We start from the raw sequence: 22,929 nt of genomic DNA on the forward strand, positions 1-22,929 counted from the left end.
CCATTACCTAAGCAACGGAGTCAAACAGCATTCTCAGAATGACTCTACAAAAGGAAAAGAAGTTAGTATGTCTGGTCTGTTAGGTCACTTAATCGTAATGAAAGTGAAAGGTGGTAGGGATAAATGTTTCCTACAGCAAACATTAGTTAAGATCAATAGTTGCTTCGGGTGGCCGGGTGTTAACTAGGGACTGCGGTTGTCACACTCCTTAGCATGATGATGGCCGTGGAGGAACCCACGGGCTCCGGGTTAATTGCGGTTTCTCAATAAAGTGCTTTGAACGAGTCTAACAAGCACTAGCTATGTGAATATTATCCAAGGATGGCTAGGCATTGAAGAGCTTTTCCAAGTGACAGAAACACCACTAGGTAACTTTGCGGGCCATAGCAACCCACCAACAGGATTCTGAAAATAGCTTCGAGCCCCTCCGGAGCCGGACTTTGAAAGCTGGCACGGGACGCATGCGCAAGGCCCACCCGCTGACCTCCCGGTGGCAACCCCAGAATGCCGACCTTCTTCCCGACAGCCCGCAGGGGAGAAAGGGAGGGGGAACGGTATTCTCGCGAGGTCTCAGCGAGAGCCGGCGGAAGCAGTAGACACGTGACTGTCCTAGGTGGCCTTCGCTTTCTCCCCTCCCCCTTCTCGGAAACCCGGCCCCCTTACCCCTCGCCCACCCCAGAGCCGCGGTAATGGACCGTTTGGGTTCCGGAGTTCCTTTGGATCCGATCACTGGTACTTGGCCAGCGAGAGCTAGTGGAGTCCGTTTTTGTTGGCGAAGGCAGAGGGCGGTCAAGATGGGGGGGTGGACTCTAGGAGGGGGGCGGGGCGGAGAAGGGCGCGGGGTGGGGGGGGTGGAGAGGAAGTCACGTGGGACGCGGTGCGGGCTGTGTGCGCGCGGTGCCTCATCCGTCGCCCCGCCCCTCCCCTCCCTGCGGGCGGGGGGCTGGGGGAGGGGCGTCAAGATGGCGGCGGGGAGGTAGGCAGAGCCGGACGCCGCTGCCGCTACCGCCGCCGCCGCCTCCGCTCCAGTCGCCTCTGGCTCTTAAAGCTCTCACCCCTGGGGAGAAGCTGTCCTGGCATCGGGTCCCGCGAGGAAAGTAAGTCCTCCCCTTAACCCTTTTCTCTTTCCACTCTCGTCCTCCCGGACAGCCTCCCACTCCCACCTTCCTTGGGGTCCGTGTGGGGCCGTCTGGGGGGGTAACCACCTCGCTCCGGCTTAGGGCCTCGCTCCTGGCTCGCCGACCCCCGCGGCCGCACGGCCCCGGCGGCGGCCCTCTGCACTCGCTTCCTCCGCCGTCAGCGCCGGCCCTACGGTCGCCTCGCGTGGGGCTCTCGGGCCCCGGGAGCCCCGCTGTCCCGAGCCGGAGGCACCCCTGCGGCTGGGGAGGCGGGGGCTGCGCACGCCAGTGGCGCCGGGTTGCCCCCTTTGCTTCCGCGCACGACCCGGTGGCGAGGTCCCGGACCCGCGGGGAAAGTGAGCTCGGGGTCCTTCCAAGTCCTCCTGCCCGAGCCTTGGTCCCGGTTTAGGGCGAGGGAAGGAGGCGACGGGTCGCTCTTCCTGAGTCTGTCTGCCTCGCCGGCGGTTTTCCGAGAAGCCCTTAGGGCAGCGGAGAAGGTTGGCGGGACACATGGAGGCTCCCTTCACGCCTCGCCCCGCGATTAGCTTAGTTTTGCCTCCAGCGAGCCAGCAAGCTCGTCTCGTAGACCCTGAGTGTAGGCACACAGGCGAGGGAATGGCGGTTGGGCATTTGCTTGCTTTGGGAGTGCTTGTGTACCGAGCATTGAAAGTTCCCCAGAGCAGTGTCTGCTCACGGGTTTCCCAGAAGTAGTTCGGGATCGGTTTAACCGCTGAGGAGATTTGGATATTCGTGAACCCTTGTGATTGTTTCTTTTCTGACCCTGGCATCCAGCTCCTCCCCTTTCCACCCGGCTTTGTGCTTCTGTTTGGTTAATGTTTGCGGACCACTAACTTGATCCTCGCACAGACAAGCTCTATTTATGTGCGTGGTCCGTTTACTGTGGGAGGCTTTTGTTTTTGGGAGTCTCTGGTTGAGAAACGTGGGAAAAGAACGGGCGAGAAAATGAGAGTCAAATAAAGCAACGTTTTTATCCATTGAATTGCGCAGCCAATTGTAACCGCACCCGGAAGTTTGTGCTGAACACGTGTTGAGGGAAGGTTAAAATCTGGTCCCCTTTGACCTTTAAAAGTTCATTGCGAGCAGTTTATGTTAAGTTATATGTTTCATATTCTCCAGACAGCCTGAATTTGGGATGAAAGAGCCGGGCAAGGGGGTCCAGCAAACTGTCAAACTCTTAAGTGCCCCAGCTGGAATCAACTTAGCACTTGCAGATGGATTCTGTTTTCCCCATATTTTCCAGTGATCAAGAATTGATTTTCATAAGTAGTGGGAAAAACCATATCATTGCACAAAAGATAGCTTATACAGAATTTCTGGGATGAAATGCAGAATTTGCTACTGGTCATTGGAGTAGGACGTTAATTTTGCAAGGAACAGACGTGCTTTCATCTTGTAAAGAATTGTTTCTAAAATTTTCCTGACAGAAGACATCTTTTCTTTGGCTTCTACTTAGCTCCCAATCTTTATTCCATGCAACTCCCTTAAGTTTTAATTAAAACTTAATTTTAGTTACTGGAGAAGTATTAAAAAGGAGAGCCTAAGTAGTTGTTTATTATTCATTCCTTGAATGCTGTTAATACTAGGCAATATATGTTTCCAGAGCTTTGCTGAAATTGTTATTTAAAAATGGGCTGCATGGAGATTTCTTTTCATGCTCTTAGAGGTGATTTGCTTCAGAAGACTTCATCCACAGATATTTTATTGCATTTCTTAGAGTTTTGAGTTGAGACTTGCCACCTGTGAAGAACAAGAACACTCAGGTCTGATTTCATTGAATAGAACTTAGAGCAAACATTAGTCTCTTTGGTATCCCATGCTTTGCCTGCCTAAAGTTGGTGTGAAGATAGTTTTTGAAAGAAATTGCTTTCACATTAAGTAGCCAATCAATAACAAAATGATGTAATCCTAAACTTTTTGTAATCATCTTTTTTATAAGCTAATTGACTGATTGACTCATCTGTCCCACTCCCCCCCACTGGGGATTGAACCCAGAGGTGTTCTATTACTGAATTACATTTCTAGTCCTTTTTATTTTGAGAGAGGGTCTCCATAAGTTGTCCAGGGTGGCCCCAGCAATCTAGTGAGACTCTGTCTCAAAAAATGAAAATAACTTGTGATATAGTTCAGTGGTAAAGCACCACTGGTTCAATCCCCAGTACCAAAAAAGAAAAAAAAAGGTAATCTTGGGATAAAACTGAATTTTTCTGTCAGTGGAAAGGCTCTTGAAGAGCAGGAACTCTGTTTTATATTAGTAAGATATAGTGTAAAACCCATCAAACTAACTTTTTTACTTGTTTCTTGAGAGGCAACAAATTAGAGTGGTGATTTACAAATATTTGTATTACATCCACAGTAAGAAATGTTTTATATTGTGAACTAGTGTATATGTGTATACACAAATAACAAATATTTCACGAAATAACGTTTCTCTGTGATAATTTTCTGTTCTGTTATTAAATGGGTAAATATACTAGCCATCGATTTGAAAACTCATTAACTGTTACTGAAAATATGGTACTCTTGTCCCTTGGATATTTTTGGGAGATGAGTTCTGCAACCCCCAAAAGAGATTACAAAATGTTATCAGATTTGCATGTAACTTTTGCACATTCTCAATTATATTTTAATCATGTCTAGATTACTTATAATACTTAATACAATGTAAATGGTGTATAAATAATTGTTATTGTCTGAGAAATGACAAGAAAAAAGTCTTCCTGTTGGTCTGGGGGTGTATCTCAGTGGTGGAGCACTTGCCTAGCATGTCCAAGACCTTGGGTTTGTTATGCAACACTGGGTGGTGAGGGGAGTCTACAGTTGAGGACATGAAGAATTTTTTTCCAATAATTTTTGATTCTCGGTGGTTGATTGCTTAAATGCGTAACCTGGGGATATTGGGTTGGAAGGGCAGGAACTTGGAGAAGTGTGGTATTAGACCTCCTGGGTTTTATAATTTTCCAAGCTTGTATAGTTGTTAACTTGTTATATTATTCCATCTTTCTAAGTCTAATTTCTCATCTGTGACAAGGGATACTCAAGGATAATCTTGATTAAAAGAGAAAAACCCAAATAAATATACAGTAAGTATCAAAACCATCTGAATTTGAGCAAGTGGTGATGCAGAGAGTCCTGTCACTTTTCCTCTCTCTCTGATTCTTTCCTGTATTTTTGTTAAAGCATTTTTAAACTTTTAAACTTCATATAATTTAAATTTACATATTCTTATGAATATATTTCTACAGTGGGGGATATTTTATTGAGCAGTGTTCATTAGTAGGTGTTGAAAAATACAGATTATGATGGTGCATGCCTATAATCTCAGTAACTGAGAGGCCAAGGCAGGAGGATCACAAGTATTAAGCCAGCTTGGAAAATTTAGGAAACCCTAGTTTCAAAATAAAATTAAGAAGGGATGGGTATATAGTTCAGTGGTAAAGTTCCCCTGGGTTCAATCCCAGTAATGCAAAAATAAATAAAAACAAAAAGGGCTGGGGTTGTAGCTCAGTGGAAGAGTGTCCCTGGGTTCCATCCCCAGTTCCAACAAAACAAAACTTTTTTTTTTTAATCATAATACTCAAGTTTGTCAAAATGATAGTAACTAGTAGCACATATTTATTGTAGGTAGCATCACATTCACTATTCAATACAATAGTTCCAGAAGGGAAGTTCTGTTTTTATTTGCCTTTTAAAATAAGGAAACTGAGTCAGGAGGTTATTACTTGACCATTATACCATTAGTGGATATGTCTGACCCTACAGTCCTCAACTTCTATATCTCTTGTCTTATAGATATATATCCCTTATATCTGCTTAGAGCCATAAGGATCCTCTTTAGGTTTCAATGAAAAAAACCTTGTCCCGTTTCAGTATTTATATTCTCAATGGGAGCTGTCTCCTTTCTGTCTTCTAATTGGTATTGTTCCTCAGTATTCTCTTCCTGCCAAAGGTGTTTGTTTCTTATTCATCATAGAAATTTTCATAGGTGTACTATTTTGAAAAAAGTGATGTTTTCACATACACTTTTGATAAAAGTTGAAACAGTTTTCTATTGTTTGTGATAATTTGGGGGTTAGGTTGCTGCATGGTAAGTATCACCTGAGGTCTGTGAACTTCTTTTTAAACATACTAATGTGATTTTCTTAACATCTAACAGTATTTAGCATTTATATTATACTTTGTGGATTCAAAGTGAAAATGTTTTCCTTCCCAGGAGTAAGTCTTATTTACAAAACGAGATGGGCTACCATAAGTTTTTAAGGGCTCTATCTGCTTGAGAACTGAAATTGCATGTGTTTATAATAGTTTCAGAATTAGAAATATAATTAAATTTCAGAGTTTTCTTTAATAGAGTTGGAGAATTGGAGTATGCTTTGCTTCTTTTTCTTCTTCACCCCAAGAAAAAATAATTTGTGTCCAGTTGGCTGAGAGAATGGATTCTTAGGTTCCATTTTTGTATAGGATGCATATTACATTAGGAACTTATTCACTGTTAGCCTGTGCAAAATAATGTCTTTTATAGACATGGTCACTACAAGAGTCTCAAATTGTTATTTATTTGACGTGTAAAAATTTTTTATATTTATGAGGTACAACCTGTTCTAGTATTTGAATACATTTGAAACAGCTAGATTGTGATTCCACTGAGTGAATTCTGAGCTGATCACTGAGTGTTATTTATAAATGTTGCTGTCTTTAATGAGCATCAAAATCTCTCCCCACAATTCCCTTCCATGATGATAGTTTTGTACTTTTAATGCTCATTGTTAAGAAAATACATTTCAAAAAGCTATAACATTTTTTAGTGAATTTATATTTCATTAATAAATGGTATTTCTATACTTTGAGTATAAATACACAGGACTTGGTATGATGGATTAATGAATCTATTGAACTACAAGGGCTCTGTGGTCTGTAGTTTAGAATTTGCTGCCTTAAAACAATACTTTGGGGTGTGGTGAATAGGCTAAGGCAAGAGGATGGCATGAGCCCAGGAGTTTGAGAACAGTTTAAAGATAGGGTCTCACTGAGTTTCTTACTTAGCGCCTTGCTTTTGCTGAGGCTGGCTTTTAACTCACAATCCTTCTGTCTCAGCCTCCAGAGCCCCTGGGATTACAGGTGTATGCCACTACACCCAGCTAAGACCTTGTTTCTTAAAAAATAAAAACATTCTTTTATTTCAAATGTAAACCAGTGATTTCTAATTTTACAAAAAATAAATAATATTTTGATAGTTTCTGAAGTTTTATTACTCTCTCTCTCTCTTTTTTTTTTTTTTAGTTGTAGTTGGACACAACACCTTTATTTCACCTGTTTATTTTTGTATGTGGTGCTGAGGATTGAACCCAGGGTCTTGAATGTGTGAGGCGAGCACTCTACCTCTGAGCCACAACCCCAGCCCAGTTTTATTACTCTTAAGTCAAGATTAACCATAACAAAGAGTGTGGTGATGCAACTCTGTATGTAATACCAGCAACTCTGGAGAACTGCAAGTTCAAGGCTAGCCTCAGCAACTTTAGCAGGACCCTGTCTCTAAGTAAAAAATAGAAAGGGCTGGGGATATAGCTCAGTGGTAAAGCACCCCTGGGTTCAGTCCCAAGTACCCCCCCCCCAAAAAAAAAAAAAGCATAGCTTGTGGCCCAAGACCCTGTTCCCACAGATCATTGGTTCTAATGAACCAATGTGGGTTAAAAATGTTTTTAAAGCATTAGTTTAGAGCTCTAGGTACCATGTACTAGGATAATTGTAAAGCATGATCAAATATGTTTATATTAGAAAAATGGATAAATTTTATTGTAAATGAATATTGGGACATTTCTCCTTTTTTGTGTCCCTGTCATCCATTCCTTCGTATTCTTTTTTTTGGGGGGTGGAGAGAGCTACTGAGGATTGAACTCAGGGGCATTCAACTACTGAGCCACATCCCAGTCCCTATTTTGTGTTTTAGTTAGAGATGGGGTCTCACTGATTTGCTCAGTGCCTCACCATTGCCGAGGCTGACTTTGAACTCGCCTTAGCCTCCCCAGCCATTTCCTCATATTATTTTCATCTTGCTGTCTAGTACTTTGTTTCTGGCCCCTTCATGGTTTTTTTGTTTTGTTTTTCTTGGTGCTAGGTATTGAACATAGAGGTACTCACTCTACCACTGAACTATGTCTCCAGCACTTTTTTATTTTTTGCAACAGGTTCTTGCTAAATTGCTGAGGCTGGCCTAGAATTTGAAATCCTCCTGCCTCAGCCTCCTCTGTAGCTAGGATTATCTGCAAGTGCCCCTCCATCCAGCCCCCCTTCAGTTTCAATCTCAGTCAGGCATTTATTCCAAAATAAGGTATTGAAACTTCTTAGGTTATTAACATCAGCTTTACTCATTGGAAAGAAGACCCATGAGGGCTGGGGATGTGGCTCAAGTGGGTGGTGCGCTCGCCTGGCATGCGTGGGGCGCTGGGTTCGATCTTCAGCACCACATTAAAATAAATAAAGATGTTGTGTCCACTGAAAACTAAAAAATAAATATTAAAAAAAAGAAGATCCATGGCCTTTAAGAGTTTACACTATGTAGATTTTACTCTTCTACCACTCCCTGTTGAGTGAATTTAGGTAATTTAAGCTTTCTGAACTTCAGTTTCCGTGGTAAAAATTAAATTACCTATTTTATTCAGGGTGGATGTGAGTTTACTGATGGTAATGTATATGAGGAGCCTGACATTGTATCAGGTTTGTGGAATATACTTAGTCACTGTCAGTTTCCTTATCTTGCTCTTTCCTGCTCAAAATGTTTTTTCTCTCCTACACTTCTTTTTCTTTCTCTGTAAATTGTTGGCAAAGTCTCTTTTGGGTTCTATTTTTTGTGGTGCTGGGGATTGAACCCAGGGCCTGGGCCTAGTGCATGCTAGGCTGGTATTGAACTACACCCCCAATTAATTTTTTTTTTTTTTTTAAAGAGAGAGTGAGAGAGGAGAGAGAGAGAGAGAGAGAGAATTTTTTTTTAATATTTATTTTTTAGTTCTCGGCGGACACAACATCTTTGTTGGTATGTGGTGCTGAGGATCGAACCCGGGTCTCATGCATACAAGGCGAGCGCGCTACCGCTTGAGCCACATCCCCAGCCCCCCAATTAATTTTTTTGAGAAAAACAAGTATAGTCAGATTTTTCATGTTTATATATATAAATTGGTTATTTCAGATAGATTGAGAAAAGTTAAAACTGAGAAAACACTGTTTTGTTTCCCTTTCTTCTGGCTGCTGAGATCATTATATTTTGAAAAACCCCAACTTAAAATGAACTTGTTTACTCCTAAATTAACCACTCCCACTGCAAAAACAAAAATAAAATCCAAATAACACTTCACATAACTTGTCCTTAAAATGTCCTGACTCAACTTTTTTTTTAATATTTATTTTTTAGTTGTAACTGGGCACAATATCTTTATTGTATTTATTTTATTTTTATGTGGTGCTGAGAATCGAACCCAGGGCCTTGTAGATGTAGACGAGCGATCTACTGATGAGCCACAATCCCAGCCCCATCCTGGCTTAACTTTGATGTTTTCATTTTCTCATGGCTTAACTTTTGAGAGAGTGGTAGTGAGAGTTCTGGGATTGAATTTGGGGACACTTGGCCATTGAGCCACATTCTCAGCTCTATTTTGTATTTTATTTAGAGACAGAGTCTCACTGAATTCCTTAGCAGCCCACTTTTGCCGAGGCTAGTTTTGAACTTTCTATCCTCCTGCCTCAGCCTCCCAAGCTGCTGGGATTACAGTGTGCGATACTACCCCTGTTTTATGGCTTAATTCTTACTTGTCCGTTAATTCTTAATTTCTCTGGAATGTGTTATATTCTCTCAGTCATTCTGAGTTTATATTTAAGTCTGATGTATTATTTCTCCTAATTGTCCTGGAATATTCTCTCCCTGCAATTCAGATCTATCATCTCTCTCTTGATCTGCTGTAGCAGTTTTCCAATATGTCTTCCTGCTTCTGATCTTAGTCTGATTCTTCTCTATATTTGCTTCCCCACTGGTTTTGAGTAATCTTTCTAAATCGAAAGTCTACTGTCTCAAGTGGTCATCCATCTTAAAAGCTCTTTAGTTACCTGTATTACCCACAGGATTAAGTGAACCCTCTAGAATGGTGGATAGTACTGTTGGTGATATCTTCTTTATCTATTATCTGAAACCCTTACTTAACTTATGAGCTTTCATACCCACGATGATTAATTATAAGTTGTTTTTTTTGTGTGTGTGTGTATATGTGTTGTTGGAGATTGAACCCAGGGCCTTGATCATACTAGGCAAGGCTTCTACATTCCCAGCCAAATCATACTTTTTAATGAGTGCCAAATTCTTTCATCCCTTCATGATGTTCAGAGAGTCTTGTCCACGTGGTGATTTCCTCCTTGAGACTAGGTCTCTGTTATCTTTATCATCTCTCTAACTAGGCAAAGTTCACTTTTTCTTTCTCTGATCCCATGGTCAACCCCTTTTTTGTTTTTGTTTACTGGGGATTGAACTCAGGGGTACTAAACTACTGAGCCACATCCCCAGCCCTGTTTTGTATTTTATTTATAGACAGGGTCTCACTTGCCTTGCTTTTGCTGAGGCTGGTTTTGAACATGAAGTCCTCCTGCCTCAGTCTCCTAAGCTGCTGAGATTTCAGGGGTGTACCATGCACATGGCCCCACATGGATTTTTATTTTTATACACACACACACACACACACACACATATATTTAGTTGTAGACGGACACACTATATTTATTTTATTTTTAAAATTCTATTTAACATTACATATATATGTAATATTATATATATACATTACATATATATATTTCATAAATCTATTTCTTTTTTTAAAGGGGGGGGGGAGAGAGAGAGAAATATGTTAGTTTTCGGCGGACACAACATCTTTGTATGTGGTGCTGAGGATCGAACCCGGGCTGCACGCATGCCAGGCGAGCACACTACCGCTTGAGCCACATCCCCAGCCCCAATATATTTATTTTTATGTGTGCCAGTACCTCACATGTGGGAGGCAAGTGCTCTACTACTGAGCCACAACCCCAGCTCCCCCGCAACCCCATGGAGTTTTGTAGACATATTCTTGCTGTGGTTGACATACTTTTCTGTCCTTTCCATTTCAGTCTGAGCTTTCTGGAATTGAAGACTTATTCTTATTTTTCTCATTTCCTGACATATATCAGGTTCTTCATAAATATTGAATGATGGATTATTTATATTTAGAGAAATGTTAATTTTTTTTATCTTACTATTTAATATTTTGTCCTAAAGATGGTGGAACCAGGGCAAGATTTACTGCTTGCTGCTTTGAGTGAGAGTGGAATCAGTCCAAATGACCTCTTTGATATTGATGGTGGAGATGCAGGGCTTGCAACTCCAACGCCTACCACTCCAGTTCAGCAGGTAAGTTTTTTTAAGCCTGTTAAAAGAGTAGAATTTTTTCTTAATTTGTAGTTTTCACTTATAGAAATAGATACTATTAAATTTTTAATTTTAAGTATACATGTATTTTTCTGTTGAGTATTTGTCTTCATAAGGTAGAAAATATTTGCAATGAAAACCAAGATATGGTATTATATATTTATAAACATAAGAGATGAATTTATTGAGTTTTTGAGGGAGTATCATTAATCTCCTTTATGGTTGTCTTTGTAGTTATATAGGGACATTTTTCTGGATCTTCTCTATGTCCATTCTCTGAAATAAAAAAATAAGATTCTAATATAATGGAGTTTTTATGCCTGCAAAAATAGCTTTGCAATACATAGTATTAGTGATTTCATATTTTTACGTAAAGCTTGACTCCCACCCCTGGGATTCAAACCCAGGGTTTTTTATGCTAGGAAAGCTTTACCACTGAGTCTCACCACACACACACACACACACACACACACACACACACACACACATTTTTCTTTTTGTTAAATGCAACTCTTGTTCTTGAAACAGAGTTTACTGCTGTCCTCCTGTTTCTTTCTCTGATGTGTTTTCTCTCCAGTCGGTGCCACTTAGTGCATTAGAACTAGGTTTGGAGACGGAAGCAGCAGTTCCTGTTAAACAAGAATCAGAGACGGTACCTACTCCCGCACTGTTAAATGTGAGGGTAAGAATTGTCCAGATTTGGCATTATTCTAAAATAGTTGAGGATTGTAGCAAGAAAATTGCCTTTTGAGTATGGAGTAGTTTTATTTCACCAGTTCTCCTTTTTTAATACTCACCCAATGTCCTACTGTTATCTCCTGCTTTTTAAAAACTTTTGATTCTTGTCACTTGTGTTGATCAATGGTAATTAGAAAAAAAATTTATTGCAAACCATTTAAAACTGATGAAATAAGGATGAAATGTACATTATCTCATTATTTTCATTTTTGTTTATTTCCGTTTCTATCCATTGATATTATAATTTTCATGAGATTTTTATGTTTTTGTGTGTGAGGGAAATCTGGGGATTGAATTTAACAAAATTCTGTCTCTGAGTTACATCCCTAGACTGCCTTCCCCTACCCCCCAGCCTTTTTTTGTTTTGGTACTTGGGATTGAACCCAGGAGTGCTTAATCACTGAGTCACATTCTGAGCCCCTTTTTTTGTTGTTTTGTTTTGAGAAAAATTCTAAGTTGCTGATGCTGGCTTTGAATTTGCAATCCTCCTGCCTCAGCCTCCCAAGTTGCTGGGTGTGTGACACAAGCCCAGCTGTAATTATGCTTTACTTATAGAGTTCTTCCAACATTACCTTAAGCACAGAAATTATTAACTGACGCCTAGTGATAAAATGTTATTGGACCAACTGTTAACATCTGATAATTTGTATTGTCATTGAGTTGTATTACATGCCTGTAATCCCAGTGGTTCAGGAGGCTGAGGCAGGAGGATTTTGAATTGAAAGCCAGCTTCAGCAAAAGTGAGGCACTAAGCAACTTAGACTTTGTCTATAAATAAAATACAAAATAGGGCTGGGGATGTGGTTCAGTGGTCAAGTGTCCCTGAGTTCAATCCCCAGGACTCCCTCCCTCCCAAAGAAAAAAGTAATAAATTGTAATCCAGAAGAAGATTTTTATTAAAAGACTCATGGACAAATAGTTTGAGGAGAAAAGACATTTAAAACTATCTCTTTTTTTTGTTTTTGTTTTTTATGGTGTTGGGGATTGAACCCAGGGCCTTGTGCATGTGAGGCAGGCACTCTACCAACTGAGCTATATCCCCAACCCTAAAACTATCTCAATTGTACTAATGGTAATAGATAAAGGATCTTCAGATTTGCATTCCCCCCCTTTTTTTGGGTTTATTTCTACCCTACTTTACCATCTAATAAAAATAAAACAGTGGTTTTGTGTTAGGCTCACTAGCACCTACATTATCACCAGTGTTTGCAGTTTACCTGGTTCAGTTGCTTTTGTTATTTTAAGTTCTAAATAATTGTGTAGCTTATATAATGAATCATTGAACAGGGATCATAGAATGTTAAAAATGGAAAATGGGCTGCAAGAGAACCCACACCTCCAGTGGTTTAAGTGATTTGCCTAAGGTTATCTACCTAGTTGGGGCAGTGCTGGCATTAGGAATCTTTTCTGTTACTAACTATATTATTTGGAATTATTGTATATCATGGTTTGCTTGGAAGAACTTCTTTTTATGTTTTTTGACTTGATGTTTATATAAAATGTCACCTTACTACCATACCTTCTTTTCCTCAAAGTGCTATGTTTTAATTTGGTAATTTATAGCTAACCTTATTAAGTTAGAAATGAAGTGCTCTACCATGTTTATAGGTAAAGACTATGTTAGAGAAGAAAATATTGTCAGTATTTAAGTGTTTTATTTTCCTTCCTAAGCAGCAGCCTCCATCTACTACAACGTTTGTGTTGAATCAAATAAATCAGCTTCCAACCTTGGGATCTACAATTGTAATGACTAAAACACCACCTGTTACAACCAATCGGCAAACCATCACTCTAACAAAGTTTATCCAGACTACTGCAAATACACGCCCTTCCGTCTCAGCACCAGTAGTACGAAATGCCATGACTTCTGCACCTTCAAAAGAGCAGGTTCAACTGAAGGATCTACTCAAAAATAATAGTCTTAATGAACTTATGAAACTGAAACCACCTGCAAATATTGCTCAGCCAGTTGCAACAGCAGCTAGTAAGTCTGTTTTCAGCAGTATCATTTTCTGTCTTGGGTAAGCTATGTCAAAATGTTTTGTTTTTTCTAAGGATTTACTTGGGTCTCAAAAGAACAGGGCATGAAAGAGGCATTATCTGCCTTGCTCTGTATGCTTTTAACATTCGAAATCCCAAGGGAAGCAAACATTTGGAGGCCGAGGTAGAGCAGGAAACTCTGCAGTGAATTGTATGAAATTATCAAATAGCTACATTAATATGAGATCATCTTGTTTTTATATTTTGAATAACTATTAACGTAACATTTTTCTTAATCCATAAATCAGTGCTTCTTACACTTTGTGCCTATGAATAAATCACTTGGGAATCTTGTTCAAGAGCAGAGTCTGATTTAGAATGAGGCCCAAGATTCTGCATTTCTAAGTTCTCCAGAGATGTTTTATTGGTGGTCTTTGGACCATACTTGAGGTAGCAGGCTTTTCTTTGGAAGGAGGGTTGGCATTGGGAATGGAACCAAGGGTCACTTAACCACTGAACCACATTTCCAGTCCTCTCCACCACCACCCCCTTTGAGATAGGGTCTCACTAAATTGCTTAGGACCTCTCTAAGTTGCTGAGTGTGGCTTTGAACTTGGGATCCTCCTGCCTTAGTCTCCTAAATTGCTGGGATTAGAGGCATACACCATCACACGTCTGGCTAGATACTTAGATACTCTAAACTTACATGGTTTATGATTTTATCGGTCTTGGCTTCATCGCTTGTGGGTAGTTGTCTTAAGTACTCTGATTCAGTAATACACTTTGTTTTTTTTGGATATTGGAGATTGAACTCAGGGGGTGCTTTACCACTGAGCTACATCTCTGTCCCCCCTTTTTAATATATATATTTTTTATTTTTAAGTGGACATGATATCTTTATTTTACATTTATGTGGTGCTGGGGATCGAATTTAGTGCCTTAAGCATGCTAGGCGAGCGTTCTACCTCCGAGGCACAACCCCAGCCCCTCTCAAGCTTTTTTTATTTTTAGAGATAAGTTTTTGTTAAGTTGCTGAGGCTGGTCTCCCAACTTGTGATCTTTCTGCCTTAGCTGCCTGAGTCCCTGGGATTATAGGTATGTGCCATCACACCTGTTCAGTAATACACTTTCAATATAAAATTGTTATATTTTCTTTGAAGAATGAGCACCCATAATATTTTTTTTTCATTTTTTTTGGAGAGACATATAGTTCAGATAAATAGCTATTTATATTTATTTATTTATTTAATTTTTTCATTTTTTTTAAAAGAGAGAGTGAGAGAGGAGAGAGAGAGAGAGAGAGAGAGAATTTTTAGTATTTATTTTTTAGTTCTCGGCGGACACAACATCTTTGTTGGTATGTGGTGCTGAGGATCGAACCCGGGCCGCACGCATGCCAGGCGAGCGCGCTACCGCTTGAGCCACATCCCCAGCCCTTATTTATTTATTTATTGCAGTACAGGGGATTGAACCCAGGAGTGCTCTGCCACCCAGCCACATCCCCAGCCCTTTATTTTATTTAATGAATAAATGAATTTATTGACATATTTTGCAATGCTGAGAATCAATCCCTGGGCCTCACACATGTTAGGCTATATCCCCAGCATTTTATTTTCTATTTTGAGACAGGATTTTGCTAAATTACTGAGACTGGCTTCAGTCAGATCCTTCTGACTTGCCTTCCTCAGTTTCTGGGATTAGAGGCATTCCAACATGGCTCATTTATTCTTTCAAAGTATACAATTTAGTGGATTTTAGTATGTTCATAGAGTTGTGCAACCATCTCCATTATAATGTTCAAATTAAGAACAGGTTCAGGGCTGGGTATGTGGCTCAAGCGGTAGCGCGGTCGTCTGGCATGCACAGGACGCTGGGTTCGATCCTCAGCACCACAAAAACGTGTTGTGTCCATCGAAAACTAAAAAATAAATATTAAAAAGAACAGGTCAGAATATTAGTGGGAAAAACTCAACAATGATTTTTTTTTAAATTTGTTTATAGTTGTAGGTAGTCTCTACAACTATTTTGTTTGTTTTTATGTGGTGCTGAGGCTCAAGCCCCAGGCCTCACTTGTGCTAGGCAAGCGCTCTACCACTGAGCTACAAACCCAGCCCCTCAATAATGACTTGACCCACTCCTTTTTTTTTCTTTTTTCTTTTAAATTTATTTTTTAGCTTTAGGTGGATACAATCTTTATTTTTTTATGTAGTGCTGAGAATCGAACCCAGTGCCTCATGCATGCTAGGCGAGCACGCTACCACTTGAGCCACATCCCCAGTCCCTGACCCACTCCTTTTTAAGGAATTTGTTTGTAAATAAATTTTAAAAAATACATAAGGAATGTCAGTTTTATAGTTATTCTTCTCTCTAGTGTCTTTTATTGCTCATTCATTCACCAAATATTTGAATGTGTATTAGGTGCCAGACACTCTTCTGGAATTTTGAGTCTATCTATAACTAGGAAAAAAAAAAAAAAACAACTAAAAACTCTGTACTCAAGGAGTTTGCTTTCTAGTGGGAAAGACAGGTAGTTTAAAAAAAATTAATTTCATATTATATCAGAGTAATTAGAACCATGGAGAAAAGTGAAAATGTGTGTGTGGGTAGGAGGAAATAAGTTTTAAATGGAGTGGTCAGAGGAAGCTTCCAGTAAGTGTGCCAAGGTAATTTTTAAGGGTAAAATAGAATAATGTGTCTTTTTTTTTTTAATTATTACAATTTCAAACTTTGGCAGTATAATGTATTTTAAGTTGTAGACATAATGCCTTTATTTATTTATTTGTAAGTGATGCTGAGAATCAAACACAGTGCTTCACCTGTGCTAGGCAAGTGCTCTATCACTGAGCCACAACTTCAGTCCTAGCAGTATAGACTAAAAAATAAAAAGTTAACCTGTAAGAGGGAGAGACTTGCCTTCCCTCCTCCATTGGGTTAAAGATCGTCTTGAATCTTTGTTATATAAAAGTCCCCCAGTGTTGAGTCCTGTTTTATAATAGTCCTCTGGTGCGCACCGCTGGAGATACTCTGACTTCAGCTATAACCTGTACTGGCCACTGTTTTTATAGTTTCAGCACACAAATGGGTGTTCATAGCTTTTTTTTTTTTTTGGTCAATTTTATGGGGATGAAGGGGCTAGTAGGAAGATAAAATGTGAGTTGTTAAGACATGTTTCTGATGATTTTTCATTAGTATATACATAGCATTTCATCAGGCTCTTCAAATTAGGTGGTGATTTTTATTTTATTTTATGTATCTTTGCATGGTGTTGGGTGAAGAACCCATGGTCTTGAGAATGGTTAGGCAAGCATTCTACTGCTGAGCTACAAACCCCAGTCTAAGATGATAGATTTCAAGTGGACAGTTTCTCCTTCCTAAGAACTTTATTCTGTTTGTTGGAGCTATGAACAGTACATATTTGTGGCAGAATTGATAGCTTGGAAATTGTAATGTTCATGTGTTTATTAAGTAGAGGGCGAGGGCTTTCTGAAAAATCATTAAGAAGTGTTTCTAGGATAATGTAGAATTAATTTTATCTCTGTGTTGGGGTAATTAAAATTTTCAGGTACTCTTTTAAGTTTGGGTCCATACCATTGCATCATCATTCTGATCTAACTATACCCAAAAGCTATATCCCAACAGCTAAAGGATACTTGGGTAATAATTTTAATTGTCTCAGTACTGGTTTTCCTTTCCTGCCGTGGATTTTAGGATGGTGGCCTGACAGGGCCAAAGTTCAGGCAGCATCTAGATGGCTCCTGGGGATTTTGAGGTGGTCAGCAGTTAGTGGAAGCCACTTTTTTGAGTCAGGTCTTTGGGTTTAATGAGGAAGCCTGCCCGTTTTATATGAGGTGTTCCCTGAGTATCCTAGTTTTCAAATTAGCTTATGCCCTTGTAACTCAAAGATAGGATGTATGCCATTGGGAAGAGAGTTTGAAGAGAAAAACAGAATAAATTGGAGCTTGCTGAGTAACATCTGGTAGAAGAAGTTCTCCCACATTCAATGTAGTAATTTTTAAAAGATGAAAGCCTGCAAATCAAGGTCATCCTTGCATGTAATCTGAAAAACTTAACAAACTAGAATAGGACTAAATAAAGAAAGATGGTAAGTGAATGCTGAAGAAAAAGGTTTGTAGGAAAGGATCATCTTTTTCCTGATGGGAAGGACATTGAAAGTATAAACATGGCAGACACGATGATTTTGCATTTTCCACTTTTTTTTTTGGTATCAGGTATTGAACTCAGGGCACTCAACCACTGAGCCACATCCCCAGCCCTATTTTGTATTTTATTTAATATTTGTCCTTTTTAAGTATTTTAAGTATTTTTTTTTTTTTAGCTGTAGACAGATACATTTGGTTTTATGTGGTACTGAGGATGGAACCCAGTGCCTCACACGTTCAAGGCAAATGCTTTACCAATTGAGGTATAACCCCAGCCCTTTGTATTTTATTTAGAGACAGAGTCCCACTGAGTTGCTTAGAGCCTTGCTTTTGCTGAGGCTGGCTTTGAACTCATAATCCTTCTGTCTCAGCCTCATGAGCCACTGGGATTACAGGCGTGCACTACCACACCTGGCTATTTGGTGTCCCTCCCTCCCATAAACATAAAATGTGACAACCACCTGAATTAACTAGTAGTATAGGTTGACCAATGAGCCTGACACATGTTCCATTTTTACTGTGCGGTATTGCCCCTTTTGGGGCTCTTAGACCTTTGGGTTCTGATCTCACTTGAGCTCTACTATTTTTTTTTTCTTTATTCATGTATTTGTATGCTGCGGTGAGTATAAAACCCAGTGCCTCACACATGCTAGGCAAGTGCTCTACCACTGAGCTACAACACCAGCCCTTGAGTTCTAGTCTTAAAATTTTGAAATGATCACTGTTTTTTCCAGAGTTTTTCAACTGTTTCAGTTTCCTCATTTTTAATATTTTTTAAGACTTTTTTTTACATCTACTCATTTTGGACTCCCAAGTGGTAAACTTCCCAAATACTCCCAATCTTTGGTAGAATAGATAGATGCTAATCAAACTTACTGGCATTCTCTCTCTCTCTCTCTCTCTCTTTTTAATATCTATTTTTTGGTTGTAGTTGGATACAATATCTTTAATTTATCTATTTTTATGTGGTGCTGAGGGTCGAACCCAAGGCCTCGCCTGTGCTAGGCGGGTGCTGTACCGCAACCCCAGCCTGCCTTCTCTCAAGAGCGGTGATTTTCACACTGTGATATCAAAACTCCTTCATACTAGAGGTGCTTCAGGGATATTAGAGGTTGGTTACATAGTCTTTGGCCCCACCCTACTCCATAAACCCATTCAGTTAAATAGTTTAGGTTTAACTGATATGGGTTCTGGGGTGCTATATTTAAAAATATTTTGAAAACCGCTGGTATAGAAGAAAGGGTTCAGTCATTGTGTGGATCTTTATTCCAGGGGCAAGAGTGAAATAAGGAGTTCTCAAAATGATTTTTCTTCTACAAATAATAATTATTCCTTTAGAAATTAGTAAGTAACCACCAAATTAGAACTTGCGGTACTCTTACCTCAGCTTCCCTGATAGCTGGGTTTACAGGTGTGTGCCCCCACACGACTCTGTGGATTTCTTTTGAACTACTTGTTTTCTAAAGTTGATTCTTGCATAAAGACACAATAATTTGGAATGTTTCCACATTTACACTAAATTCAGCAATAGGCATATTGATGTCCTTTATGAAATGGATAAAAATCTAAATTTGTAAACTAGGAAAAGAAATTGAGATTTTGTTCTAATATATGAATATATTCTCCCTCTCAGCTGATGTAAGTAATGGTACAGTGAAGAAAGAGTCTTCTAATAAAGAAGTGGCAAGAATATGGATAAATGACATGAAAATGAGAAGTTTTTCCCCAACCTTGGTGAGTTTCAAAAGGTTTATCTGTTTTTATGTAGTATGAAAGTATACTTGTTCTTTAGAGCAACTCTCAGGAGAATTTGAAAAGAGAAGTGTGTTACGTAAATATGGGAGAAGCTTAAGCCTCATAAGAGTAAATAAAATCACCAAACTGGATGATTTTATAAAATTATGTGTTTGATAGGAATTGATATTACACGTAGCTTTGACAGGTTTTTGTTATGAATTTTACCTGATTAGGAAAAAAGAACGTAAAAAGAATGTAGAGTTAAAAATCTTTGATAACTGTTCATTTTATGATTGAACCCGAATGAGCTGTCAGATTGTGTAGTGATTTCTTTTTTGTTTTATTTATGGTAGTTCTGAGGATTTTATTTTATTTTTCGTGTATAAGTGCATGGTAGGCACTCTTGTCATAGAGCTACATCTGCAGAGCTGCAGGGTTTTGGGGGTAAGGGGCGGGTAAGGTTTTGAGCCACATCCCCAGCCCCATTTTGTGTTTTATTCAGAGATAGAGTCTCACTGAGTAGCTTAGCACCTTCCTGTTGCTCTGGCTAACTTTTTTTTTTTTTTAATATTTATTTTTTAGTTGTAGATGGACACAATATCTTTTATTTTTTTATCTTTATGTGGTACAGAGGATTGAACCCAGGGCCTCGCACTTGCTAGGCGAGCACTCTACCACTGAGCCACAATTTCAGCCCCTCTTTATTTTATTTTTATGTGGTGCTGAGAATTGAACCTAGGGCCTCAAGCATGCTAGGCAAACGCGCTACCGCTTGAGCCACATCCCCAGCCCTGCTCTGGCTAACTTTGAACTCACCATCCTCCTGCCTCAGCCTCCCGAGCCTAGTTTTTTTTTTTTTTTTTTTTTTTTTTTTTTTTTAACTGGGGATTTAAACCAGGGGTACTTTATCAGTGAGTTGAATACCCAGCCCTTTGTAAATTTTTTTTATATTTTTGAGACCGGATCTCTCTAAGTTGCTTAGGCCCCAGATTGCTGCTGAAGCTTGCCTTGAACTTGCCATTTTGTCTCAGCCTCCTGAGTTGCTGGGATTACAGGTGTGCACTACTGGGCCCGGTATCTGTAGCACATTAAAAAAAAATTTTTTTTAATTTCAAGATAGGGATACACTAAATTGCCCAAGCATGCCTTGAACCTGTGATGCTCCTTACTCAGCCTCCCATGTATAATGATTTATATATGAATAATTTGTGATAATCTTTTCTCTTTATATTAGAAATGTGGTAGGTGTTAGGTCAATTGATTTTAAATATTTAGTAACTTTTCTGTGGATAATGTTGTAAGTGGAGTGGATTTCTATAAAAAGAATGTTATTTGGTGTCCCTCCCTCCCATAAACATAAAATGTGACAACCACCTGAATTAACTAGTAGTATAGGTTGACCAGAATGTACAGTGTGATCCTCACAATGGAGATTATGAGTTTGGAGGAAGGTGAGACCTCCATGAAGCTTTTTACCTATGGAGGAGGTATGATTTGCAGGAAGAACTTGCCGTGAAAGATGAAGGTTCTATGGAGGGCCCTGAATTGAGCTTAAAGAACATCAGTTTGATGGAGCCACTGGAGGAAAGGGAGAAGCCCACTAGTGACTCAGGATGGGTAGGGAGAGAGCCACGTTGAAGACTGGTTAGTAATCTAAAAGTGAGGTAATGAGGGACTAACCTAGGAGAATTATAGGAGGGAATTTGAAAAGAGCAAGGGGAAAGAGGAAAAAAAAAAAGAAAATGAGAGGTGGCTGTGTACAGAACACTATAAAGAATTGTTAGGACTTGGGCATGGAATATGGAGTTGGAGACTGCACAGCACCTGTATCTTGGATTTTGAATAGGGACCAGGAGACCACATACTAGCAGCATCCAGTTTATTTAGTATAACAGTAGCAAAGCATTATTCTTTTAGAGACATTTGATATATTTATTACTCATGTTCCCATTACAATCCATGACCAGTTTGCCCATAGTATCCTAAAAGTTCTGGGTTAGTCTACTTGTGAATAAACACCTAATACATTGCAAATTGGTAATCTGTGAACCAAAACTAGGTGACAGTTTTTTTCCCCCTTTGGCATTTACAATATTTTGAATAATTTTGAATTTTTTGCTGCCACATAAATCCTGATTTTTGAAAAACAGTGTACCTGACAGCCCTAGGCCCGCATTCTTTGCCTAGTAAAATTTGCCTAGTGTTGAGTAGTGAATGTCTGCATTGTGTGTTGGCAGGCATTGCCCAGGAGTCATAGTTTCCCTCAACCCATTATCTCCTTGATCCAAAACCTGTTGTTAGTGGCCATTTCACAACCACTTGGCTTAGAAATGGTGTTGAACTGTGAGCAGCAGTTGTGCATGCTTATAGTATCAGCTACTGAGGAGGCTGGGGTAGAAGAATCATAAGTACAAGGCCAAACTTAGTGACAATCTATTAAAACTTTTTTTTTTTAAGGGGACTGATGCCAGGTGTGGTGTTGCACACCTGTAATCCCAGCAGCTTGGCTGAGGCAGGAGGATAGCAGGTTTGAAGCCAGTCTCAACAAAGCAGGTTGCTAAGCAACTCAGTGGGGTCCTGTCTCTATAAATAAAATACAAAATAGGGCTGGGGATGTGGCTAGTGGTCGAGTGCCCCTGAGCTCAATCCCCAGTACCAAAAAAACCAAAAAAGAAAAATAGAATTGGGAATCAGTTTTGTTTTTCTGGCCAGTCCCATTGGTTTCCAGTTTCTGAAATTAGGTTTCATTTTGGTGTAATTCTAAGAACTTTTGGAGTACTTTGGATTCAATCTCAGGATCCCGTCAGTATTGATTAGCGGGTCCCCCACGTGCTCTCACACGTACACACACCCCTTTTCCTTTTTCACTGAGCATCTTTGTGTCATTCTCCAGGTTCAGGCAAATAACGAGATAAATAAACCTGCCTTACCTTTCAGGGATCTCTCTATTCTAGAATTTCTGACTAGGCTTTCTGCCTCTTTCTCCTTGCTATGTTTTATTTTTTAGTTGTAGCTGGACACAATACTTTTATTTATTTACTTTTAGTGGTGCTGAGGATTGAACCCAGGGTCTCACAAGTGCAAGGCGAATGCTCTGCAGAGCCACAACCCCAGCCATTTTTAAAAATATTTCTAAATTTTTTTTAGTTATAAATGGACACAATATTTTTATTTGTTTACTTTTTATGTGGTGCTGAGGATCAACCCAGAGCCTCACATGTCCGAGGCGAGTACTCTACCGCTGAGCCACAACCTAGCCCTTTCTGATTTCTTTTTTTTTTTTAGAGAGAAATTTTTTAATATTTATTTTTTAGTTTTCGGCGGACACAACATCTTTATGTGGTCCTGAGGATTGAACCTGGGCTGCACGCATGCCAGGCGAGCGCGCTACCGCTTGAGCCACATCCCCAGCCCTCTGGTTTCTTGATACACTTGAGTTTCACAACATTTTCTCTGCTGTTCCTTGAATAAGGAGCTGTTTAATGGTTTTACTGGTAGTGAAGAAAGACATGTTAGGATCTTCCCATTCCCTTTTCATTCCCTTCTCTGTAACATTTGGTTCATTCCCTGGGTTTACCAGGGACAGTCTTGGTTTATTCTTTGTTTCTTAGTGTAATTGTTTATAGCACTCCATTTTACCCTCAAGTTGTTAGGTTTGAAGAGTGAAGTCTGTGGCCACCTTATGTGTGCTTGTTGTGATTGTGGCATACAGAAGTCTTGAGTAAATTCTCTGTACCCC

The 22,929-nt window shown here is 39.6% G+C and overlaps 1 protein-coding gene across 6 annotated transcripts in view; it reads left to right on the top strand.

Annotated features, from left to right (window-relative positions):
- Window positions 1-597: 597 nt before the first annotated feature.
- Sbno1 (strawberry notch homolog 1) overlaps window positions 598-22,929 on the top strand; it is a 63,044-nt gene continuing 40,712 nt past the window's right edge. Inside the window, exons 1-5 of one of the 6 annotated variants that reach the window (XM_077796088.1) lie at window positions 598-613; window positions 10,426-10,557; window positions 11,153-11,257; window positions 12,988-13,297; window positions 19,087-19,187. In XM_077796088.1, coding sequence (XP_077652214.1) covers window positions 10,426-10,557; window positions 11,153-11,257; window positions 12,988-13,297; window positions 19,087-19,187 — 648 coding nt within the window. In that variant the 5' untranslated portion in view covers window positions 598-613. The other 5 variants (XM_026402919.2, XM_026402917.2, XM_026402920.2 and 2 more) reach the window with 5 other exon arrangements.

Source organism: Urocitellus parryii, chromosome 3 (assembly GCF_045843805.1).
Source record: "Urocitellus parryii isolate mUroPar1 chromosome 3, mUroPar1.hap1, whole genome shotgun sequence".
Lineage (NCBI taxonomy): Eukaryota > Metazoa > Chordata > Mammalia > Rodentia > Sciuridae > Urocitellus > Urocitellus parryii.